Genomic DNA, 27824 nt, shown 5'->3' with positions numbered 1-27824 from the left:
AGGTTGAAGCATTATTACTAAAGTTGATGCTACCTACCCAATCCAGGACAATAATAAGCTAAGTACCAATTAAAACATTTATTTTTTTTATTTTATCAGTGCAGTATTGTGTGAACATTTTGACTGTTTCTTTTTTTGCGCTGATAATTTATGAACAAATTTACAAAAAATGGAACATGATCCGAACAATTAAATAAATATGTCGAGCCTACCAGGTTCAACTAGTGACTTTAAACAGGACATAGCCCATAAAGACATGTTTCAGGATGTATTAGGCAATAGTCAACCGAAAAAGTTACATGAAATCAGTGCAGACTCAGGATTTGTACACAGTAGCTTGTTAGATTCGAGTCCAGACCATCATAAACAAGAACAGTCACACGTAAGTGAAAAACCCAAACAGTTAAATTTACAAGACATGTTTACTGCATTAATGTCATCAATGGAAAAAATAGTGAAAAACTGTCATTGATAGAAAAAAAATGGTGAAAAACTTGAAAAGCCAATAGTGTCAGAATGTAATCTCATTACAGCAGAACGAACGTGTGAAGAAAAAAAAAAAAAAAAAAAAAAATAGAGGGGAGAGTAGAGGCTTCAGAATCCAAAATACAATCATTAGAGACAAAAATAGGGGAAGTGGACAAGGATCTCAGATCTGAGATCAGTGCTGTTGAAGTTAAATGTAAAGATGCTGTTGGAGACACTAGTAAACAAGCTGTAATCTTTATAAATAAGTTAAATAAAAAATAGGCAGTGTTGCCTTAGATGTAGATGAAAAAGTTCCAAAGATAGCTGAGATAACAGACTCAATTGTGTCAGACTTACATAGTGATGTCACTATTATCAAAAAACAAGTAGAACAGTTACAAGATGAGGCTTATCTAAAAACATTCTGTAATGTAGGACACCCAAGCTATCCTATTATGCCACTAAAAAGGTTTCCCTGGTGACAAACATTTTCATCCAGCTGATTTTATACAACATTGCTGTGACAGTTTTCTCCCTGGTACGAGCAATGAAGTAAAAATTAAGTTAATTAATAGATCATTAGAAGGAGAAGCCTTGTCATGGGCCAACCAACTTGACTGAAGCAATTTACCTATAGATGAATTTGAAAAGTGTTTCTTGATAAAGTTTTGGTCTGACACTGAATAAGCAAGGATAAAGAGAGAGTTTTTAAATGTCCAATGTACAGGGAGCAGAGAGGGGTATGAAAGAGTTTTGCATAGACGAGATAATGAAACTTGCACACGTAGACCAACCTTTTGATGAATTAACTCACACAGATGTACTTAAGAGAGGGCTACCAGAGAGAATTCAAATTGGGTTAGTTCACGGGGCAGATGATTCTGTAGACAAGTTCCTAAAATATGTAGAAAAGTTAGACAGGGCGTATAATGGGTTTAGCCAACATAGTATTGATTTCAGGAGGCCAAACTGGAGTAACCACAATCATGATAGAAGTACTAATAGTAATGACAATTTTCAGCAAGGACATAACACCACCACCCTAGGGAGGAATGACAGGAACCCAAATAATTTTAGAAATTATCAAGATGTAGGACCAAATCATGGGGACAAACAGTTTTGTGAGAAAAGAAATTCTGGGAACAGAAATGGTGATAGGAATTTTGAAAACAGAGGTGGACAATGGACAAATAATAACCAGTCCACCCCACATGTGAGAGATAATGACAGTAGAGGTGATAGGTTAAACTGAAACCCTCTCGGTTGGCAGAAACATTGGTGAACAGTCATTTTTGGCAGTAAACAGAAACCTACACAACACAACAAAATTCAGCGAGTTAACACCTATTTGATTATTTTCTGAGTACAGTAGTAATGCAGGACGATGTTTTTCTGTTTGTAGTGAAAAATGTTTTTCGATTATACCAAAAGGGTAAGGTAATCGAATTCTACAAAATGTACAAGTATATCAAACTTTGTTGAACACCCTGAGTAACCAGTGAACATGTAAGTGTAAAAGGTTGTATAATTGCAGGAGTAATGAGATTAGTACCCAGTATATAGACAATTTTTGGTAAATTTTGAGGAAGTGTATGGTGGTGTGTGTGTGTGTGTGTGTGTGTGTGTGTGTGTACGTAGCTATTAGTAGAAGAGTCCACCTGAGATATTTAATGTCATGCACTAGTTTTCAACGTGTTTGTAAAATGCAACAAGTGAAAGTACAGTTGCCTAGTCAAATGCATTTGAAAGTAATGAAGTGATTGTAGGGAGTGTTACCTTTCTGACCCTTAAGCTAAAGTAATATGATTGTATACAGTAATGAGTTGTGCAAGCAAAGCAATGATTACAAACAGTAAAGTAATAAAACATTTAGAAAGTGTAATGTCTGTTTCTATTGTTAGAGGAAAAGCTATACCAGTTGTGAGGTCTGCAGCTATGTGATGTTATTTTGTGAGGTTGATCTATTGTGTAAGATGAAGCAGGTGATTTTTCTTAGGTGATTATTATTAAGGAGTATTCAGTGGAGTAATGAGGTGATATTACAAGGATACGAGGTGAAGTTTATTACGTTGGTGAATTTTGAACCCGAAATGCTATGGAAATTTCAAACAACCCCATGATCTGGGGAGGACATTTTCATTTTTTTGCTTTAAGTGTTAGTTACATGACATGCTCTATGTACATTCATCATAGTGCTTATAAATATAAGTTATTTCATTGATGTTGTGTAGTATCCTCAGCCATGAGTTGAACCAAATTGATAGTGAACTTAGCTGTGTGTTTAAACACACTACATGGTATCCCCAAATTGAAATTGTGCCATGTTAGTGCACCGGACTTATACTTGAACTGCTATACACATAATCTAGTATCCTGGAACTGAGAAGTGCTTATGTAGCACACAGAACTTTATCGAATGCTTTGAAGTTTTAGTAGTGTCTATGCTGCACACAGTATTTCATGAACTATTGACAATGTAAAATGGTATGTGAGCCAAGGTAGTGCAAAAAAGACACAGAGGACTTGCTTCTGAAATATGGTATCGCATTTTTTGGTAGTGAAATTGGTATCGTAACCCACAATATTGCAAGTGGTTTCTTATTTTATAGTTACGATGACAGTAACAGAAAAGACTATTTTCAAAATAGTATTTACTTTTCTAAAAATTGAGTAACTTTAGGAAGTCAAGCGTATAAGAGAACAAATCATTTATCTTAATTTTCTGCATTCAATCCAAGTTAAAAATTACTGATTGTTGAGTGTTAGCTTTAGTCTTGTTACCCCTAAAGCATTAATATTTGCTTTACAGTTTTGTCTTAGTATAAGTATTTTTTTACTAATTAGTATTTATACAAAATTCAACAGCACAATTACATCTGACAAAATCGAAAATATTATCTTGCGAGAAATAACCTTATTCAATTTTTTTTTCAAGATGAGTTAATATTCGCTTTTACCTAAGGGTTTTCCAAGTATTCTTTTCACTTAACTTCAAATCAGTTAAGAAGTTATTTTGACATTTCTCTGTTTTTTTTTTTGAAACTCAGATTCTGAGAGCCTTATCTATCTTGCAATTTTCTCATGAAATATTTCATACATGTGATTACAGAACTTTGGATTCTGAAGCTGATATACTGTGAAATGTTGTAGGAAATACCCTGGGAGCTGTCTCCACTCCTAAAAAATTATCAAGACCATGATCGGTATGTAGAACCATATGACACTACCCTCCAATTCAATCCCCACTAGATGCCTCCTTTTACCAGTCTTCAGCATCACCCCAGTTCCCAGAACTCCTAAAGATATACACTGACTGTGTATACTGTATCACAGACACAGTTCCTCTGACTGTTCGGAGATGTCACTAAACCCATGCAAAGATGTAAACAACCATCCATGCACAGCGGCTATTAAACAGAGGGGGCCCGACAGCTGATTATCCCAGTTATTCCACCAGGAAGGAGGTACACGGCTCGTGTTGTCTGTAATTCAGCCATACCTAGATGGTAAATACCGTGGTTCAATCGTGTCCACAATTTTACTTGGTGCCAGGAAGGGCTCCCAACAAGGGAAGTGTCCAGGTGTCTCAGAGTGAACCAAAGCAATGTTGTTCGGACATGGAGGAGATACAGAGAGACAGGAACTGTCGATTACATGCCTCGCTCAGGCCACCCGAGGGTTACTAATGCAGTGGATAACTGCTCCCCATGGATTACGGCTCAGAGGAACCCTGACAGCAATGCCACCATGTTGAATAATGCTTTTCGTGCAGCTACAGGACATCATGTTACGACTCAAACTGTGCACAATAGGCTGCATGATGTGCAACTTCACTCCCGATATCCATGGTGAAGTCCATCTTTGCAACCACAACACCAAGCAGCGGGGTACACATTGGCCCAACAACATGCCGAATGGACTGCTCAGGATTTGCATCACGTTCTCTTCACCGATGAGTGTCGCATATGCCTTCAACGAGACAATCGTCGGAGATATTTTTGGAGGCAAGCCAGTCAGGCTGAATGCCTTAGACACACTGTCAAGCAAGTGCAGCAAGGTGGAGATTCCCTGCTGCTTTGCGATGGCATTATGTGGGGCCTATGTATGTCACTGGTGGTCATGGAAGGTGCCATAAAGGCTGTACGATATGTGAATGCCATCCTCCGACAGATTGTGCAACCATATTGGCAGCATATTGGTGAAGCATTCGTCTTCATGGATGACAATTCGAGTCCCCATCAAGCACATCTTGTGAATGACTTCTTTCAGAATAGCGACATCGTTAGCCTAGAGTGGCCAGTGCATGTTCTCCAGACCTGAACCCTATCGCACATGCCTGGGATAGACTGAAAAGGACTGTTTATGGACGACGTGACCCACCAACCACTCTGAGGTATTTACGCCGAATCGCCGTTGAGGAGTGGGACAATCTAGACCATGCAATGTGTGGTTTTCACGAGCAATAAAAAAGGCAGAAGTGATATTTATGTTGACTTCTATTCCAATTTTCTGTACAGGTTCAGGAACTCTCGGAACCAAGGTGATGTAAAACTTTTTTTGATGTGTGTATATTCTCAAATTCACGACCTTATTATTTTTTTGATCTTATTTGAAAGTTCTGATTGGCGGGCGGGGGGGGGGGGGGGGGGGGGGGGCCTCCATATGGTTCCCATGTTGTGCAGCGACCATAAACCATAAAATTACCAAATACGCAGCAACCAGTCACAATATCATGTTTTCTTTATTTACTATTCCAAAAGTAAATAAAGAAAACATGATCTTGCGACTGGTTGCTGCTTATTTGGTAATCTTATTTCAAATGTTTAAACTCCGACTGTATGGTAGTATATGTTGTGCAAACACAACTAACCCCTGTGATTAAAAAAACTAATTTAATAAAATTACTGTACTACAAAAAGATAAATTTTTGTTTATGTGAATATTTGTTATCGTAATTGGTCTATTGTGCTGTTGAGTGAATTTCATTTTCTGTAAATTATTTTCGATTTAATATCTTATATCTTTACTGAAGTACTATGGAGCAATGTTAGCTGGGTGCGGTTTGGTTGTATGTTGTCTGGCGGGAAGAAAGGAAGGAAGGAGAGATCTAAAGTTTTCTGCAGTTTCATATAAATGGAATGTATTTCACTGAATGAACATTGTAATTCATAGCATCAAAGCATGTAGGACTATCAAAACTGAAAATTACTTATGAATTAGTTTGTCGTCTATGCTATTTCAAGAAACATGCAACCTATTGTTTCCAGACATACAAGACAACCTGGCTTCCAGAGTGAATAAATTCAAGCAATGGATTGAAGGAGATCCTCAAAAACCAGATGAGTAATTTTTCTTGAAAACTACCACTAGGCTTGGACAATATTTCTACTCCATGAACAATTATTACAATTAACAGTCATCCAATGTGCGTAACAAAGGAGGTCCTTAAACTGTCTAGTGCTAGAATGGGAACAGGGAAGGGGCTGGATGGGTGAGGCCAGTGACTAACGCAGGTTGAGGCCAGGAGGGTTACGGGAGCGTAGGGTGTATTGCAGGGAGAGTTCTCACTTGCGCAATTCAGGAAAGCTGGTGCTAGTGGGAAGGATCCATATTGCACAGGTTGTGAAGCAGTCATTGAAATGGAGGATGTCATGTTTGGCAGTGTGTTCGACAACAGGGTGGTCCACTTGTTTCTTGGCCACAGTTTGTTGGTGGCCATTCGTGCGGACAGACAGCTTCTTGGTTGTCATGCTCATGTTGAATGCAGCACAGTGGTTGCAGCCTAGTTTTAGACTATGTGACTGGTTTCACAGGTAGCCCTGCCTTTGATGGGATAGGTGATGTTCATGACCAGACTGGAGTAGGTGGTGGTGGGAGCATGTATGGAACAGGTCTTGCATCTAGGTCTATTACAGAGGTATGAGCCATGAGGCAAGGGGTTGGGAACAGGGGTTCTATAAGGATGGACGAGTATATTTTGTAGGTTCAGTGGACTGCAGAATACCACTGTGATAGTGGACAGGACAATTCTCATTTCGGCACGATAAGGTAGTCGAAACACTGGTGGAGAATGTAATTTAGTTGCTCCAGTTCTGGGTGGTATTGACTGTATGGAAGGGACTTCTTAATATGGAACGGGTGGCAGCTGTCGAAGCGGGGTATTGCTGGTGGTTAATACGTTTGATATGGATGGAGGTACTGATGTAGCCATCTTTGAGGTGGAGGTCAACATCTAGGAAGCTGGCTTGTTGGTTTCATTAGGACCATGTGAAGCAAAAGGGAGAGAAGTTGTTGAGGATCTGGAGGAATGTGGATAGGATGTTCTCACCACTGATCCAGTTCGTAAGGATGTCATCAATGAATCTGAACCAGGTGAAGGGTTTAGGACTCTGGGTTCTTAGGAGGGATTCCGCTAGAAGGCCCATGAATCGGTTGGCGTAGGGTGGTGAGATGCGGGTAACCATCACTGTACCCCGGATATGTCTCCTTATCCCTAGTCAGCTCCCAGTCCCTTATACTGTTAGTGTGTTGTTGCTTGGGTCATGGAAACCCCCAGATGGGCTTACCACCAAATTACCCATCTATGGTTGCCACCCCTCCTTCTACAATGACCTCCACCTATTCAGATTCCGCCAATCCTTAGCCCTCACCAACATAGTCCTTGAAAACCACATCAACCAACCCCAACCTCCTTATGGTACCTTCTCTCCATCCGCAAAATTCTCCTGGTACGCAATCCCAATTTTCTGGAACCCATAACACATATTGAAAGTCTTGCCTGCAGGAACTTGAGCAACATGCACAATGCCACCTCAAAAAACTCTCCATCCCGCTCACTTCCTATTCCCTCCTTGAAAGTACCACTGTCCGCCACCTCTACAACAACCATCAAACTCCCCCATGTCCCCTCGTAATAGACAAACCTGGTCTCGAAGACATACTACACTTACCCCACCCTCCAAAACTCCCTCCCACCACCACACAGAATCCAGAACAGAAACAGACACCTAACACAGTCATGCCTTTCCTCCAGAAGCCTTAGCCATACAGAAACATCAGTCCCTTCCAAAAGCATCACATTTTGTCCCACTCCCAAATTCAATCTGCAGGACTTGTTAAACATCTTCTCTCCTTCTCCCGGTCCATACAACGGAAACACTTTTTCACCACCAATCCTACCAATCAGACTCGTCCAGTGACCAATACTAAACCCTGCCTAACTTAAATTCACTCCCCCATCCAATTATGATCCACCCCTACTGCCCCCAAATAACCCTCTGCTAACTTTCCAGAATTTCTTAACTTTGGTCACTCCTTGCACTCATACTTTCTACGTGCTTCCTGAAGTCCAGAAACCTAAACACCCAGGATGCTCCATTGTGGCTGGTTACTGTGCCCCCACTGAGAGGATCTCTGCTCTCTAGACCAACACCTTCAGCCTATTACCCAGAACCTAACCTGCTATATAAAAGATACCAACAATTTCCTCCATCAACTCTCCACAGCGCCTGCCCATTTACCACATGGTGCCCTGCTTATCACTATTGATGTCACCTCCCTTTACACTAACATTCCTAATGCCCATGGCCTTACCACTATTGAACACTACATTTCCCAATACCTGACATATTCCAAACCAACAACCTCCTTCCTAATCGCCCTAACCAACTATATCCGCACCCACAATTACTGCTCCTTTGAAGGCATTACCTACAAACAAATCCAGGATACAGCGATGGGTACCCAAATCTCACCATCCTCTGCCACCCGTGGGCATTGAATCTGCGATCCCTCTTGAAATATACCGAAGGTCTCACTGAAGCCTTCACAGACCGTAGTTATCCTCACAACCACGTACAAAAACAAATCTCCTATGCCTTTTTTTCCAGTCTCCCATCACCTCCCAAAGTGCCACCATTCGGTCACAAAGGAGCACTCCCTCATAACTCAGAACCACCCAGGACTGGAGCAATTAAATTACATTCTCCACCAGTGTTTCGACTACCTTTCATCGTGCCGAAATGAGAAATGTCCTGCCCACTATCACAGGGGTATTCCGCCGTCCACTGAACCTACACAATATACTCGTCCATCCTTACACAACCCCTGTTCCCAACCCCTTGCTTCATGGCTCATACCTCTATAATAGACCTAGATGCAAGACCTGTTCCACACATACTCCCACCACCACCTACTCCAGTCCAGTCACGAACATCACTTATCCCATCAAAGATAGGGCTACTTGTGAAACCAGTCATGTGATCTACAAGCTATGCTTCAAGTACTGTGCTACATTCAACATGAGCATGACAACCAAGAAGCTGTCTGTCCACATGAATGGCCACTGACAAACTGTGGCCAAGAAACAAGAGGACCACCCAGTTGCCGAACACACTGCCAAACAAGACATCCTTCATTTCAATGAGTGCTTCACAGCCTGTTCCATATGGATCCTTCCCACCAACACTGGCTTTTCTGAATTGCGCAGGTGGGAACTTTCGCTGCAATACATCCTATGTTTCTGTAACCCTCCTGACCTCAACCTTCCTTAGTCTCTGTCCTCACCCATCCAGCCCCTTCCCTGTTCCCATTCCAGCACTACACAGCTGTCATTCCACCATCACACTCAGTCTTTTTACCTGTTGACTTTTCCACTACTCCCCCCCCCCCCCCACATCTCCCCTACCCTCCGTCTAACCTGCAGCACTTCACTGTCCACATACTATCCTTCCCCCTCCCTGCCCCAGCCTCCTCCTTACACCCACCCAGCTGCCACTCCCACCATGCACTGGGGCCACTGCTCGCAGTGTGGTTTCAGTTGCCTAAGACTGCAGTCGTGTGTGTGTGTGTGTGTGTGTGTGTGTGTGTGTGTGTCTGTGTGTGTGTGTGTGTGTGTCCATCTATTGGTGACAAAGGCCTTATCGGCTGCAAGCTTTATTTATTTGTGACAGTCTTTCTGTTGTGTCTATGACTCAGCATCTCCACTATTCAAACATAATGGAAGTTATTCCATGATGTCTTAACTCATGCCCTATCAACATGTTCTTCCTTTTTTTAAGTTTTTTCCACGTTGTAAGGGGTCCGCAGGCCCTTACTACTAAGTTTGCGCTCACACAGGTCGACAGGGCAACTATCGAGTAGAGTGTGTGTCAGGTCGCGAGAGTGAAAGGGGATTCACCGGAGTGCCGAGTGCTGCTTGGGTAGATTCCCGCGAGGTGGGAAGAACTGGGCGGAGAGCTGTTAGAGAGTTGAGATGTGCTGAAGTCAGGGTGTGGTAGGTTCCCGCGAGGCGGGCAGAGCTGTGCAGAAGCCAGCAGTTGAATTAATGTAAATTATCGACAAAGGGAGTGGCCATCGCCGCGGTTTAACCCCTTTGTGTTAATATTATACGGGAAAGTGAGAAAGTTTAATTACAGAGTGATTTCAGTGATATTAAGTGCCGATATTGAACTTCCGCGTCTACCGCGCCGGCATTACTTGGATTACAGTGATTGGATGTTGCGTGTGACAGTTAAGAATAACTAGAGAAACCTGTGCTGAGATTAGCCGTCATTTACAGTGTATTGACGAAGGCAGTGGCTGTCTCCTTATTTTGTGCTTTTGCTAAGAATATAGATCTTATTTGTGAAACTGTGTATTGTCCTTCTTGTCACCAAACAGTACGTATTACAGTATTTGCGAAGGACAATACGGAATGTAACATCCCCTGAGCAGTCCAATCCGATTGCCAGCCCATTAGGTACACGGTCACATTAATTATCTAAATTTGGGCTGCTATTCAGATCCCGAACGAGCGGGAACAATAATAAAATAAATAAAAAGGGACTGTTACACCCTTGGCTTACCGTGAAAGGACAAGTGCAATTTTCGGACGAGTCGTAATGAACAATAGGTAATTTACCTTGTTTAACGCCAGAAAACTAATTTTGCAATGTGGAATCGGGACAGTGCATGAATGTTAAAATCGCGATAAGGAACAGTGCATTTTTTGAAAATACGAAGTAATAATATCGTACGATTGTGACAAAACTGGTTTTCTTGCCAGATTAAATAAAACAATAGCGTCAATAAACTGTGTTGTAAAGTGCAAATGCGAAAATCCGCGCGAAAAACTGTGAAAAGTGGACACTAAAGAGAGACACGTGTGAACAGTAAAATAGCAAATCGAGCCAAGATTTCGTCATACAAGTTGTTAGAAAGGTGTTTTGTGGTAAAATGTTGACCGAAATTGCCTTTTGAACGGTGAAAATCGGACGGTTTCGTGGGGACCCATAAACTGATATGCTGACGATAATGTATTGTGGCGACGCAATTAGTGAGTGACGTCACGCAGAGCCACGTAGCAGTTGCACCAAAGAGCTTCGATCCACGAGGTGATTTCACACGACACCACGGCGAGCGACGCGACTTCGAGATACCGAGCGCAGTCCCGGCATCTAGCGGCCGAACTACAAACTACGCCCGACTACAGCGCCACGGAGCGGCCGACGGGGAACTACGTCGCCTTGCAGCTGATCTTCAACTTCACGCGAGCTCCAGCGGCGGCACAGCCACACCCACCTCAAACGTCAAAACATCGCGACTCGTGGTAACGTCGGTTGGTGAGTGAAGACGACAGGTTAACATAACAGTAAATTGCAGTGTGCAGTCTTCGCGATAAATAAACAGTTTTTAACTGATATTTACATTAGGAAAAGTGCTCAATTGCAGTAATTTCCGAAAAGTTTGTGAAACATACTCTGAAGTATAGCATGCTTACGTAAGCACACTGCACTGTATAAATGGTAATTGTTTTGGGGTAATTTTGCATTTATAGATTTATGAGTGTTGTGATTATCTTGTTGTGAAACATTTTTACATGAATTGTGTATGTGAAAATGATATTGGAAATTTTGGTTTTTGGGAGCTGTTATGTTCAGCACTCAGGCATGTTGTATCATTTTGGGAATTAACTGAAAGGATTGCAGGTACTGTTGATTAGTTTCATGGTAATTAGGAGTGTTTTGGGTTATTGGAGGTTATTTTGTATTACTTGCCTGGGCATTAAATATAAACCAAACATGTCTACAGAAGATAAGCAGGTTTGTGAGGCAGTAGTTGAAGGGAAAGGAATAGGACAGGAAGACAGAAATGATTCAGGAATTAGTGATTGTGGATTGTCATTAGGAAGCCCATCAGCACATTCAACTAATTATCCTGAGACATCGGGACAAACGACGAGAAATAAGTCAGTTTTAGAGGATGAAGATAAGTGGTCGATGTTGATAGACTTGATAAAGAAGAGTTCGCAAGAAATAAGAGAATCATTTAAGAAAGATTTACAGGAATCATTAAAGAAGAGTTCACAAGAACTCAGAGAATCATTAGAGAAGGGTTTACAAGAAAGGGAAGAAATAGTACGAAAATTCGGAGGATCGTTAAAGGAAGAATTCCGAAAAACTGAAGAAAGTTACAAATCATTAAAGGAAGACTTACAAGAAACTATAGTACAAGAAATCAGAACTTCGTACACAAAGACGGAATGTAATCTGAGGAAAGAAATACAGGAGTTACCAGAACGATTGAAGATGAACGTCGATGAGAGAGAAAATAAACTACAGGAAAATATAGACCGGGTCCAGGGAGACGTGGAGAAAATGGAAGGAGAGTTAACAAAGAAGATAGAAGACGATGTTGAAGAAACTAAAACCGAAGTGGGAGAAAGGAGCACCGCGGTGACGCAGATGCAGAAACAATGCAACGATGTGGTTGAGGGGATAGGAGAGAAGCAAAACCAATTGGCAGTCAATCCGAGAAATGCTACGGCCGTGCAGCGAGAAGAAGATGACCAGGGGGTTGCAATCAAAAGTGAGGCCTTCACTTGTGAAATCAAGAGGAAGAAAGGGACTACGAATTATGATCAGTTTGGAGGAGGATTATTGAAGAAATGCTGGTCCAAAAGTCGTCAGTGTGCAGCACTTGAGGACCCACTACGATGCAGACCACTTAGTAATTGGAAAGGAACGTCGGAAGAATTTGCCAAACATTTGTGGAAATGGAACGAGATTTTGGAACAACCCCTGAGTGACAACGTAATGGTATATGCGATAAAAAGAAGATTGAATCAGAAAAGACAAGGAACCGTATCCAGGAGCCTAATTAAAGGTAGAGAGGCCTTAATGAAGATACTGGACCAATTGGAGTCTATTAAATCACAGAAATACAAGCAAGCTAATAATCGAAACAGAGAAGGGAGTAATGACCCAAGGATTCATATTAATCATTCGTCTGATTACAGAGGAAGAGGCGGAGGAACCGAAAAACCGAATGACACTCCAGGTGAGGTCCGGTTAAGAGTGAGGGCTACAAGGACCCAAATAAACCTGCGAAGACATGGTTAGGACATTTTGGCTGTAAAATGGACCTTTGAAAGAGGGAAGGGTTTGTTTACATTGTGTTTTGTGATGTATTACAATTAGAGTTGCATATTTCATGTCAAAGACTATCTAAGGATGAATATAAAACCTATAATAGCTAAAAGGTAGTGTAGTAATAATTCATATGTCCTGTGTTTAGGTAATGAATTTTTGAATATATATGTTGTGTGTTGTCATTTGATATTGGACTATAGAGGACTATTGCTGGCTGAGATGAAAAATTGTAAATTTTGGATGATGCCATTTAGGTGATGTAATAACTTTTTGTGGAAATTGTTGTGGAGGCAGCCCACTACCGGAGTCCAGGACTATTTTGCAAATTGTAAATTCATTAATTATTTGTATTGTGTGTTCTGTTCAAATGTAACTATGTTTTCAATCCCTTGCCGATTCTTTTTCACCTGCGGTTCAACAGAAGTTTTTGAGGGCGGGGATGTAAGGGGTCCGCAGGCCCTTACTACTAAGTTTGCGCTCACACAGGTCGACAGGGCAACTATCGAGTAGAGTGTGTGTCAGGTCGCGAGAGCGAAAGGGGATTCACCGGAGTGCCGAGTGCTGCTTGGGTAGATTCCCGCGAGGCGGGAAGAACTGGGCGGAGAGCTGTTAGAGAGTTGAGATGTGCTGAAGTCAGGGTGTGGTAGGTTCCCGCGAGGCGGGCAGAGCTGTGCAGAAGCCAGCAGTTGAATTAATGTAAATTATCGACAAAGGGAGTGGCCATCGCCGCGGTTTAACCCCTTTGTGTTAATATTATACGGGAAAGTGAGAAAGTTTAATTACAGAGTGATTTCAGTGATATTAAGTGCCGATATTGAACTTCCGCGTCTACCGCGCCGGCATTACTTGGATTACAGTGATTGGATGTTGCGTGTGACAGTTAAGAATAACTAGAGAAACCTGTGCTGAGATTAGCCGTCATTTACAGTGTATTGACGAAGGCAGTGGCTGTCTCCTTATTTTGTGCTTTTGCTAAGAATATAGATCTTATTTGTGAAACTGTGTATTGTCCTTCTTGTCACCAAACAGTACGTATTACAGTATTTGCAAAGGACAATACGGAATGTAACATCCCCTGAGCAGTCCAATTCGATTGCCAGCCCATTAGGTACACGGTCACATTAATTAATTATCTAAATTTGGGCTGCTATTCAGATCCCGAACGAGCGGGAACAATAATAAAATAAATAAAAGGGACTGTTACAACGTGTTCCTTTCTTTGGCCAGTCTGGGCCTGGGGGAAGGAGGCAGAGAGGGATATATATATATATATATATATTATAAGGTTTACCTTGGGTCCTTCACTCAATTTACTATGACAGCTCCAGCATTGGCAACAGCCATTTGTATAAACTGATTTCACGATGAATGGATAAACATATTTAATAACATTAAAATGAAGTTATACCATTGCATAAGTCTTGGTGTTGTGTATTCAAGTTCTAATTTGTGTAAATGAGCATGAAACAGAACAAACATTACTTACTGTCATCTCACCACCAAAGCATTCAGCGGCTATTTGATTGGGATCAAATGGTTTTACTTCCGCATCATTGAAAAGAAACCACTTATCACGATTAGATGCAGTCCGGTCCCTTATGAAACTGTAGTAATGACCACCATCAGCTGTTCCAGTGTGCACAGTCACACCAATCAGATCATATTCATAGCATTCATTGAAATCTTCTGAATATGATGCTTCTTTGTCTTCCTCCTCTTGATCATCAGTCTTCTCGGACTTTCGCAGTTCTGATTTCCTCTTTTCCTCTGCAACCACAAAAAGAGAGGAAGTTATGAAACTAGTACGAAGAATGAAGGATATAACAGTTTAATGATCCTCAAGGCAAAGCACTAGAGGTGACTGGAAAATAATGTTTATGGAGTAAGCCTCTGTGCAAAAGACAATTCTGAAGTATTTACCTTATCACCTCACTGCACGCTCATGAAGTTCTTTACACTGTTTGAAAAAAATATTTATATTTTAAAGAATTCAGGTTAGAACGTAAGTTCAAAGATAAAATTGCTCAAAATGTCACAACATAGTCAAATCATGATCCATGAAATTTTGTGCAAATTGCCAGATGTCAATAACTTGCTGACAAACAAAAGCTGAACAAAGAGAAAATTAGCGTAAGGAGAGCAATGAGAGACGCATTCAATGATTTTGAAAGTAAGACGTCAACTGATCTGAGTAAAAGCCTTAAGAGATTTTGGTTGTATGAAAAATCAGTAACTGGGTCAAAATCACCTATTCATTATCTCAGTGAACACACCGGCACTGAAACAGAAGATAACAGAGAGAAGGCCGAAATACTGAATTCACCGCGGAAGATCATAACACTGTCCCTCCTTTCAATAGTTATATTAACATCATAATGACAGATATTGAGATAACCGATCGTGGAATTGAAAAGCAGCTACAATCGCTTAGTTGTGGAAAGGCTTCAGGACGAGATGAGATACCTACAACATTCTATAAAGATTATGTGAAAGAACTTACTCCCCTTCTAGCAGTAATTTATCATAGATTGCTTGAGCAATGAAAGGTACCTAACGACTAGAAAAAAGTGCAGGTCATTCCCATTTTTAAGAAAGGCCGTAAGACAGTTCCACACAATTATAGATCTGTATCATTTATGTCAATCTGTTATAGAATTATGGAACATGTTTTATGCTCAAGAATTATGACGTTCTTGAAAAATGAACATCTCCTCTATAAAAATCAACATGAATTCCACAAACAGAGATCCTGTGAAACTCAGCTTGCTCTGCACCTCCATGAGATTCACAGCGCAGTGGACAACAGCACTCAGGTTGATGCCGTGTTCCTTGATTTCAGTAACGCATTTGACACCGTCCCGCACTGCCGTTTAATGAAAAAAATACGAGCTTACAGAGTATCAGAGCAGACCTGCGATTGGATTCAAGACTTTCTTGCAGGTAGAACTCAACATGTCGCTCTTAATGGAACTAAATTGACAGATGTAAAGGTAATATCCGGAGTACCATAGCGAAGAGTGATAGGACCATTGCTGTTTACAATATATATAAATGATCTGGTAGAAAGCATCGGATGATCTTTAAGGCTATTCACAGAGGATGCAGTTGTCTATAGCAAAGCCGCAACACCAGAAGATAGTACGAATTTGCAGAACGAGCTGCAGAGAATTGATGAATGGTGGAAACTCTGGCAGTTGACCCTGAACGTAAATAAATGTAACATATTGCACATACATAGGAAAAGAAATCTACTACTATACAGCTACACTATTGATGACAAACAGCTGGAGACAGTGTCTGCCATAAAATATCTAGGCATAACTATCCAGAGTGACCTTAAATGGAATGACCAAATAAAACGGATAGTGTGAACAGTAGACACCAGACTCAGACAAATCGGAAGAATCTTAAGGAAATGTAACGCAACCATGAAAGAAGTGGCTTATAAGGCATGTGTTCGCCCGATTTTTGAATACTGCTCACATATCTGGGATCCCTATCAGGTAGGACTGACATCAAACAAGGAGCGTCACGTTTTGTCACAGGATCTTTTAGATGGCAAGAGAGCATTACGGAGATGCTAAACAAACTCCACTGGCAGACATTACGAGAAAAACGTTGTGCATCACAGAGAGATTTACTACTGAAATTTTGGGACAGCACTTTTCAGGAGGAGTCAGACAACATATTACTTCCCCGCACATACATTTTGCATATTGACCAAGAGGAAAAAATTTGAGAAATTTGTGCCAATACAGAGGCTTACCGACAATCATTTTTTCCACACACTATTTGCGAGTGGAACAGGGTTGGAGGGATCAGATAGTGGTACTGAAAGTACCCTCTGTCACACACAATTAGGTGGCTTGCGGAGTATGATGTAGATATTTTGGCATAGTTTCTTCTGGCCACCTTCAGATGTATACTGGTGAAAGGACACTGAGCTCCCTTGTTTCAAACTGCACTGGTGCATGCATAGTGTACCCAGATATTACTGCACGTTTTGCTAGAATGCATGTGAAATCTGCTGCAAGTCTGAGCACTGATATGAGTGTCTCCACACCATAAAATCACAGAATGATGCTAGCTGGATATGCAGACCACGAAGTTTTTCTGTAACAGAATTCAATATGCTATTTAACTGGAAACCATTGTCCTGAATAATAAGATCCTTAAATCATTGTATTTCCAATGGTTCATTGATAACAGTTGCAAAAGTTTAAGTATGGATCCCAAGTTTTTTTCATTGTATTTTACCAAATAACCATTATAAATACAATGTCCTGCAATAGTGGATTTGTTGGCTTGGAGTAGGCAAATATGCTGCTGGTGTTCTGTGATGTACTCCTGCCCCCCCCCCCCCCCCCCCCCCCCGTTTTAATTTGTCACACTCACATGTCACATGGAAACTTGTATTCATAAACACCTTCCCTTCACAGCTCTAAGCTATTTTTGATATCAGAAGTCGCAAAGTTTTTGGTTGAGGACAAAATATCACTTTAACCTTTTCTTTTCTCAGGAAAGGAGGTCATTACGATGTGGGAACCACACAATTCAGTTCCACATAGGTTGTCTAGACTTTTGGACTGCCTAAGATCTACAGGGTGCAGCACTTAAATCCGGATAAATCTCAGTTTGAATTTCTTGTCATACCGTAGTTCTGCCAGAGGTTGCAAATGGCATTCCTGAATGCCATAGACATCTAGTAAATAGTCAGAACTTCAAAATGGCCGAGTGTTGCAGACAAGTGTGGAGTACAACTGAAGAGCTGTGATTACCAAAGGTCTTTGCACAGGGTGTTTGTCCATTGAAATAATTCGATTCTTCGTGTACTGGAGATCAACTGTTTATGATATAGTGACCAAGTACAATGCTTCAGAGAAGTCTGTGGAAGTTTCCACTAATCCAGTGAGGAAACCTCACTCGAGGAAACGCATCTCACAAACTGCAGTAGTCATCAAAATGGTTCAGGTGCTGATTTCAGAGGACCCGTGGCAATAGCTCAGGAACTTGGCATCAGTATTGAATGTCAGCAAGTGAACAATACTTTGGATGGCAGAGGATGACCTCATACGAGCCATTTAGTCCAAAACCGGCTCACGGATAATGCTGCCATGTTCTGGTCAAAGGAGTTCTGGCCCCCAAATAGCTTGGATGTCAATCCCCTCAACTACTATGTTTGGAGCGTGGTCAGAAGAGTTACCAATAAGCCGAGGCACCCTAATGTTGCATCTCTACGCACCTCTATTGGAGCGGCATTCGTGAATGTGGGCAGTGCTGGTTTAAAAAGTGCATGCGATTGCTTCAAGACAAGATTGGAGATGGTCATTGCCGTTGACGGGGGTTACATCGAGTAATATTACTCTTGAAAGATATCACTACTTATATATAAAAGGATTTTCATTTTCTTTTGTATTTTGTTTTAATAAATTTGCTTTAAAAAAAAAGTTTCATTTGTCCAAATTTATGGCACCCTGTATAAAAGTGTGCCGCTATAACCTATTCTGAGTAATATTGGGAACAGCCACCTACGATTTGGCCAAATACTTGGCATCTTTACTCAAACTAATTGTAGGCAAGTGTCCACATAATATAAGAAATTCTACTGATTTTATTAACAAATGTAAGTCATTTAAGCTGGGAAGCAATGACTTATTTGTCAACTTTCATGTTATTTCTCTTTTTACAAAAGTGCCTCTGATGGACTTGCTACATCTCATTGGGAATAGGTTTGGTGCCAACATAATAGCAGCGTTCAAGCACTCTCTTACCTCAATGTGCTTTTCATTTAATAATGAATTTTACAAACAGTCTGGCGGTGTCACCATGGGGAGTCAGGAGTGGGCGCTCAACTCAGCAGTTTTGAGACCAACTGTTTTTTGGCAATAAGTTGATGATGCTTTAATAATTAAACTTCATGGTTTGGACAGTCTCCAAGAGTTCATTATACATCTAAACTCATTACATGAAACAATGCTACAAACCTATGAACACCACAACAAGCAAGAGGATGAGGGCTCCGAGATAACAGCCTACCTGCTGTATACTGGAAATTTTCAGATGAAAATAGGCAGAATACTACGAAAACATGAGGTTAAATTAATCTACATTCCTGGAAATTGAAATAAGAACACCGTGAATTCATTGTCCCAGGAAGGGGAAACTTTATTGACACATTCCTGGGGTCAGATACATCACATGATCACACTGACAGAACCACAGGCACATAGACACAGGCAACAGAGCATGCACAATGTCGGCACTAGTACAGTGTATATCCACCTTTCGCAGCAATGCAGGCTGCTATTCTCCCATGGAGACGATCGTAGAGATGCTGGATGTAGTCCTGTGGAACGGCTTGCCATGCCATTTCCACCTGGCGCCTCAGTTGGACCAGCGTTCGTGCTGGACGTGCAGACCGCGTGAGACGACGCTTCATCCAGTCCCAAACATGCTCAATGGGGGACAGATCCGGAGATCTTGCTGGCCAGGGTAGTTGACTTACACCTTCTAGAGCACGTTGGGTGGCACGGGATACATGCGGACGTGCATTGTCCTGTTGGAACAGCAAGTTCCCTTGCCGGTCTAGGAATGGTAGAACGATGGGTTCGATGACGGTTTGGATGTACCGTGCACTATTCAGTGTCCCCTCGACGATCACCAGTGGTGTACGGCCAGTGTAGGAGATCGCTCCCCACACCATGATGCCGGGTGTTGTCCCTGTGTGCCTCGGTCGTATGCAGTCCTGATTGTGGCGCTCACCTGCACGGCGCCAAACACGCATACGACCATCATTGGCACCAAGGCAGAAGCGACTCTCATCGCTGAAGACGACACGTCTCCATTCGTCCCTCCATTCATGCCTGTCGCGACACCATTGGAGGCGGGCTGCACGATGTTGGGGCGTGAGTGGAAGACGGCGTAACGGTGTGCGGGACCGTAGCCCAGCTTCATGGAGACGGTTGCGAATGGTCCTCGCCGATACCCCAGGAGCAACGGTGTCCCTAATTTGCTGGGAAGTGGCGGTGCGGTCCCCTATGGCACTGCGTAGGATCCTACGGTCTTGGCGTGCATCCGTGCGTCGCTGCGGTCCGGTCCCAGGTCGACAGGCACGTGCACCTTCCGCCGACCACTGGTGACAACATCGATGTACTGTGGAGACCTCACGCCCCACGTGTTGAGCAATTCGGCGGTACGTCCACCCGGCCTCCCGCATGCCCACTATACGCCCTCGCTCAAAGTCCGTCAACTGCACATACGGTTCACGTCCACGCTGTCGCGGCATGCTACCAGTGTTAAAGACTGCGATGGGGCTCCGTATGCCACGGCAAACTGGCTGACACTGACGGCGGCGGTGCACAAATGCTGCGCAGCTAGCGCCATTTGACGGCCAACACCGCGGTTCCTGGTGTGTCCGCTGTGCCGTGCGTGTGATCATTGTTTATACAGCCCTCTCGCAGTGTCCGGAGCAAGTATGGTGGGTCTGACACACCGGTGTCAATGTGTTCTTTTTTCCATTTCCAGGAGTGTATTATGAAGTGTAGTTGCAGGAGGAAAAAACTGAAGTTGCATGGCAGTATAAAAAGTGTGGTTTCTTTCGGTTTAGAAGAATGTTTAGAGATCTACCGTACCCAACAATCACACTATGTGATATGTTAGACAATACTACTACCTGATATGTATTAAATCTGATTCATAGCAACCAGTACAATATTTAAATACTGTGTCATTTTGTTAAAACATGGGAGCTCAGTGTAGTTTCACCAGTATACAACTGAAGATGGCCAGAAGGCTTCATCGAAATATTGTGGGAGTAACCTTGCAGATGGCCTGAAATTTCATGGAACAATTTAAGGGCCGGGATAGTTTTAAATTTCACACGGTACAATCACATATGACAAAAATTGAGGGCTGTTGAAATATTATAGAATAGTGGATTTCGTAATGTGGTGCTGCAAAAGAATGTTGAAGATTAGATAACTAATTAAGAAATACTGCACTGAACTGCAGAGAAAAGAAATTTGTGGCGCAACTTGATTCAATGAAAGGACTGACTGACAGGACACATTCTGAAGCATGAAGGAATTGTCACTTGGGTAATGGAAGGAGGTGTAATGTAGGGAAGTGTGAGTAGTTAAGCAGAGACAAAGAGTCAAAATTTGTGCTTCTGTAAAATTATTTATGCACAAACCACAAAATTTCCACTGCCATATCTTAGCAAAATATCTTTCCAAGATACTGAGAAAATTCTGGTCCTATATACAGTCTCTAAGTGAGCCAAAGTCTTTGTGTGGCAATAAGAGACAGCAAAAGAAAAGCTGAAGGTTAAATTTAACGTTTAAGGAATCATTTATGAAGGAGGATTGTACAATAATACCATTGTTTCACCATTGTATGGTCCCCCATAAGGAGGGCATAGTAACAGGCATCCCTTAAGAGACGATAACAAGTAAGTCGTCAGGACCAGATGGATCCCCAATTCGGTATTTATTGCGGATCTCTCCCCTGCACAAAGTCCCAAGCATGTGGAAAAAAGTGCAGGTGACTCCTGTTAATAGGAAGGGTAAAAGAAAGGACCCACAAATTACAGACCAATATCCTTAACATCGGTTTGCCATAGAATTCTTGAACAAATTCTGAGTTTGAGTATGATAAACCTCATTGAGAAGGAAAAATTTCTGTCCATAAATCAGCACATATTTCAAAAGCATAGTTTGTGTGAAATTCTGCTTGTCGTTTTCTCACAGGCTATCCTGCAAACCATGGATGAAGGGCAACAAGCAAATTCCATATTTCTAGGTTTCTGGAAAGTATCTAACATAGCCCCCCACAGCAGATTGTTAACGAAGGTACGAGCTTATCGAATAGGTTCCTAGATATGTAAGTAGCTCCAACACTTCTTAAGTAATACAATGTAGTACATTGTCCTCAATGGTGAGTGTTCATCAGAGATGAAGTTCTTCATACGGAATGTCCCAGAGGAGTGTGATACGACTGCTCTTATTCTCTGTATCCATAAACAATCTGATGAGCAAGGCGAACAGCTATCTGATGATACTGTGGTGTACAGGAAGGTGTCATAGTTGAATGATCGTACGAGGACAGAAGAGTTAGACAAAATTTATAGTTTGTGTGATAATTGGAACCAGGCTCTAAATGTAGGACAATATAAGTTAATGCAGATGAGCAGGAAAATAATCCTGTAATGTTCGAACACTGCATTAGTAGTTTACTGCTTGACAAAGTCAAATGGTCAACTTTGGCTACTTGAGAAAATTTTAGGGACGTGTAAGCTCATCTACAAAGGAGACTGTGTATAGGGCACCACTGCAACCCATTCTTGAGTACTACTTCAGTGTTTGGGATTCCCGCCAGTTCAGATTAAAGGAAGACATCAAAGCATTCAGAAGCTTGCTGCTGGATTTGTTAGCTGAAGATTCTTGATCATGACATATTACAGAGATGCTTTATGAACTCAAATGGAAATCCCATGAGAGAAGACAATGTTATTTTTGCAAAACACAACCTGAGAAAATTTAGAGAACTGGCATGTGAAGCTGACTACAGAATGATTCTGTTGCTGTCAATGTATATTTCGCATAAGGACCACGAAATAAGAGAAATGAGGGCTCTCACGAACATACATGGACAGCTGCTTTCTTTGCATGTGGAATGCAAAAGAAAATGACAAGTAGTGGTGGAGTATGTATATAGATGTAGATGTACAAGATACTTGCACAGGAGAGACACATGAAGGGCAGCATCAAATCAATCTACGTACTGAAACCTGCAACAATGAACACCTAAATTTCTGGGCTGAAAGTCCTGTAAGCGTAGCACTGTTGATGTTTAACACTATTTGCATGTCTTGCCAAACTCTTCAGGCACTGGTAGGGTTGTCATATGCTCTTTTTCAATGTGCAAGTTCCTCACATTTTGGCATTCTAGCCAAGGTAAAGAAATATTGGGAGTAGCGGACATGCACAACTACGATAAAAGCATCAGATTACGGGGCAAAGTCTGCTACTTATTTGACTGCATGTTGCTAGCTAAAGTATGGCTAAACAGATAATAATAAGGAACTTAAAAATAATATGCTTCAACTACATTTTTATTTCAAAACAATAAGTTAGTGACCTTTAGAATCTGAAGATATGTTAGTGAAGTTAAAATAGGATTTATTGGACTTGGTAGCCTTGTTAAAAGTAAGGTAACAAAATGAGTTCCAAAAAAATTAAAATCAGAAACACATTTTTTCCAACAGAAGAACAGCACAGAGGGGAAATTGAGATGTAGGCTTTACAGTCGATAAGAAATAATAATAATAATAATAATAATAATAATAATAAAAACAACTGTACAGATACTAAAGGATTCTCAGACAGAACAACAAGGCAGGTTCTAAAAATAAACTAAAAATATTCTATGGAAATCGAAGTCAAAATCTATGCAGCAATGTACTCACAGTGTGATGAGGAGTTAGAAGCCCTGCATAGAATGTAACAGAAAATGTAATGACAAGATAATAAGAGGGTTTTTTTTATGCACAAGTGAGACAGAAATTAAACAATTCTTTCGGTGATACCAGAAATGACAACATGGTGGCCACAAAGAAGCGACTGAAAACTTCCAATATCTCCAGGTTTCCCATTAAGTTTGTAATACTTTTCCCTGATTTTGAAAATTTGTTTGTATTATAAAGACAGTTAAAATTTTAATTGTTTTCTAAATAAATTTTCCATAGTTAAATCTGGTATAAAACTCACAAAAATTAAGAAGACATGTTTATTTATGTTTTTATTTTATTCATTTTAGTCCAGAACCATAGCTGGTATTTTATAAGTAACTTAACAATCTTATAAAATGCATATAACTTAAGATGAGTAACACAAAAACAAGCTAATGACTTTTAGTATGAACAAATACAAATTAAAAATCTAATATTTGGTAGATCAAATCATTGAAGATTTTTACATTGCTCTTGAATCTTGGCTAAGAGTTTAGCTTTTTTTTTATGCCAAATCATCTTTTGTTTTTAAATTGCTGTACGTTTTCTTTTCAAATCTTCTGATCCAGTTACTGAAGTTCCTTCTATCTGACGTTATGTTTATTCTGACAATTCTGAACACGAGTTCTGGTAAGAATGAAGTAAAGGTTTCGGAACATAAATAATGGCAATATCTCCATTTGATTGTGGATTGGTGTGTGTGTGTGTTAATACGTTTCAAAACTGATCTAGGCATTTGTTAGCCTGTGAATAAGTTCTCAGAAGTAGTTGTGCTGAAGGTTGAAAACATAAAACTGTTGAAATTTCGACTAATTTTATCAGCTACAATACCACTGATTCAACTACTTTCATTCAAAATAGTGAATAGATTTTTCAATCTCCTACTTCTGAGTTTAGGAAAATGTACAAGATTTGGATCAAAACAAGAGACTTCTTTAGTCAGCTTATACAGACAACAGTGATCGCATCAACAACTTTTTGTAAAAGCTACAAAAGCAGATGAGGCATCTTTTCTAAATTGTAAAATCATAAGATAGGTGACTTTTTTGTTATTTTTTAATTCTTTGATAGCGTTTTTAGTACAAAGCAAATTGTACAGAAGCAAACTGTCTTTACCAGTAAAGTCCAAGAGTCAACAGACTTCAGGACAATATTCTTCGATAAATCTTCGTATTACATTTTGAATAACTGTCACTAAAGAGCCATACATGAAACAGTGCCGTAAGAGAGTTAGTTTGATACTCTTGTGGGAATAGTTGTGACTCAGCTGCTAATGACTGAGAAATTTCGCTGGCAGAGGAGGATCTGAAAGATCCCCAATTACAATTTTCTAGCTGGTGCCAATCGGTTCTTTTTTATCATGCTGTAAACCCTCCGCCATTTCTATAAGATTGCAAATAATTTCAGTAGCACGAGCAGCAACTTTTTGTTTTCTACCCATTGGAATGCACAAATTTTTTTAGAAATAAAGACTTGATGTACCATGTGTGATATGAAGACTGCAACTGCTCGTATCACTAAATCACATATTTCTTTAGTAGACTGCAGTGTGTGTGTGGAGGGGGAGGCCGGGGGGGGGGGGGGGGGGCACAAGCACTTGGATCTGATGGGCACCCAACAGCGAGGTCATCAGTAGAATGCAGAGAAAACGAAACACAGAAGAACTAAAAGAAAAGCACAGGGAAATGTGACTGGCTGACCACTTACAAAAATCTAGGATGAGCCAGCCACCCTTTGACACATTAAGAACATATCCCTAAAATCTTGTTAAAAATTCTGGACAATACATAAAACTTTAAAACCCTAACCACATTCGTTTGATCCTTACATAAAATAGATGGCAGATCCGCCAGCAAATTCACCACAGTCTGCTGGTCAGCAAATAAAATGCAGTCTAAAAAAATGCAGTGCACTGCGATCTGCATGCCATAAGCACCACACAGTGGAGGGTCCTCTCACCGGAGTAAGAATCCATGTGTCATAGGGCTGTGGCCTATGCGAAGACGAGTAAGAAGGACCTCGTCCCGCTGACATGGCTGGAAGGAAGTAGTCCACGGCCAAGTTGTGGGCTTGATGACATGGAGCTTGTTGTTAGTCACTGCCAGCCACTAGTCTTCCCATTGACACATGACTTTTGTACCTCAACAGTAAGGTGATAGCATGCAGGGGGATAGCACACCAAAATACCAGATGATCATGACATGCCTTCTTGTCTGCTGTATCCGCCTTTAAATTTGCCACAATTCCGATTTGCCCAGGTACCCAGCAGAAAGAGCCCTCCTCCAGTCATTGTAGTTGTAGGAGGGCATCCTAGATATTCTGGATTAATGTATCTGCTGGTACAAACATTGGAGAGAGTAAAGGGCGCTCAGAATCTGAGCAGACAAGAAATCTAACACCAGAAGAATGCCCCTTGCTTAGACCCATCCTAAAAACAGCTACATGGTCGTGGTACTCAGATATAGTATGAGAGAATATCACATTAAAAACGGAAGCAGGAGTGCTATCTCTCCTCTACCGCACCAAATCTAAAACCACTCTGGGCCTCTCCAGTAACCAGGGTGGCAGGCAGTTAAAACCCTGGACTTGTGGTCGTACTGACTCCACACTGGGTGACTTCAGCAAACACGCAGCATGCGGGTCCCAAATGGCATCATGGCTCATGGACGGCTGGAAAAAAAAGGCATTCCACAGGTGGAAGAGAAACAGTATGGTGTGTGGATGAAGCCGGAGCTGCAAGGAACTTACACACCCGATGCACCATGAGGAGCTGGTGCCAGGTAGTAAGTGGTGGTTCCCCAACCTCAGCACAGATGATACGTATGGTACTGGTCCTATAAATACTCGTGGCCAGCCGAATCCCCTCATGATGGACAGTGTCAATGATACGAAAAAAAAAAGAAAGAGAGAGAGAGAGAGAGAGAGAGAGAGAGAGAGGGCGGGCCTTGCTGACCCACACACTATGCAACCATAGTCCAGCCACTAACCCACAAAAGCACAATAAAACTGAAGGAGACGCACTCTGTCCGCTCACCAAGACCTGTGGCTAAGGCATTTGATGAGGTTCAGTGCCTTCAAGTTTATGGCTTTCAGGTCTCGCACATGTGGTAATCACGACAATCAGGAGTCAAAAATGAGGCCCAGAAACCGCACTCTGTTTCTAAAATGTAGGATGGTGTTCCCCATGTTCAAGGCAGGCAAATAAAAAAGATAATGAGAATGATTAAAATGAACACATCCATATTTATCTGCAGAAAACTGGAAACCCATCCTTGCAGCCCACTCCTCTAACCTCCGCACTGTAAGTTGCAACCGACGGCTCGCTGTTGCAACACTGGAGGAAGAACAGAAAACAGCAAAATTGTCTACAAATAAGGAGCACTGTACAAGACTCCTTACCATAGATGTGATGCTGTTGATGGCTGTGGCAAAGAGGGTAACACTTAAAACACTGCCCTGAGGAACACCATTCTTCTGCACAAATCAATCAGACAGTGTGTCACCAACTTGGGTCCTAAAAAACCATTGAGACAGGAAAGACTACATGAAGATGGGTAGGTGGCCACAAAAGCTGCACTGATGCAGTTGTGCAAGTCGTATTATATGCCTCACTTATATTGAACAATATGCCAATACAATGATGCTTACGGATGAAAGCCTGCTGAATAGCTGACTCTAAGAGGGTCAGATTGCCCACCAAAATCTTCGGAATCCACATCGAGAGAGGTTAAGGAGTTGCCTGGTCTCTTAACAACCAGACCAGACGATGGTTAACCATTCGCTTGAGGGTCTTTCCTACACATCTCATTAAGGCGATACTCCAATAACTATTGGTACATGTGAAGTCCTTTCATGGTTTGAGGAGAGAGATCAGAATTGCTTCTCTCCACGAGTTGGGGAAGTTGCCTGTCTGCCATATTAGATTAAAACATTCGAGGAGGATTTCCTTTGATGCCGCTGGCAAATGTTGAAGCATGCAGTACCAGATTTGGTCGTGACTGGATGCAGTGTCACGGATCTCAGTCAGTGCCAATTTGACTCCTATCTGGAGGAAGAGCAGTTGTAGGACTCAGAGCTGTTGGACCTGAAGTCCAACTTTTCCCTCTCTACAGTCGCACGATAGCAACGAAACGCCAGATCCTCGCTGGCATTGGCAGTAGTTTGTGCAAAATGTTTGGCCAGCGCCTAAGCAATGTCTCCAGGTGATGTTTGGAGGCACCCCTATTTCAGCACTGCTGCTATCGGTAAACGGCTGCATTTACCAGAAATCCTCTGGATGGCTTCCCATACTTTTATAGAAGAAGTGGAATGCTTGATGGAGTCCAATAACACTTGCCATGACCTTTTCTTACTCTCTCTAATGATGCGTCGAGCCTTGGCCAATGCAACTTGACCTTGGCCAATGCAACTTGAAATGCCCTAAGGTTGTTTGCTGTTGG

General features: G+C 41.5%; 1 protein-coding gene across 1 annotated transcript in view; it reads right to left on the bottom strand.

Moving 5' to 3' along the window:
• Positions 1-27824, bottom strand: part of LOC126263189 (ubiquitin carboxyl-terminal hydrolase 34) — a 524696-nt gene that overhangs the window by 171550 nt on the left and 325322 nt on the right. The window contains exon 33 of the mRNA XM_049960250.1: positions 14365-14645. Within this exon, the coding sequence (XP_049816207.1) occupies positions 14365-14645 (281 nt within the window). The remainder of the gene's footprint in view (positions 1-14364; positions 14646-27824) is intronic.

Source organism: Schistocerca nitens, chromosome 1 (assembly GCF_023898315.1).
Source record: "Schistocerca nitens isolate TAMUIC-IGC-003100 chromosome 1, iqSchNite1.1, whole genome shotgun sequence".
Classification (NCBI taxonomy): Eukaryota; Metazoa; Arthropoda; class Insecta; order Orthoptera; family Acrididae; genus Schistocerca; species Schistocerca nitens.
The sequence above is the reverse complement of the archived record's forward strand: the minus strand, read 5'-3'. Positions and strand labels throughout refer to the sequence as shown.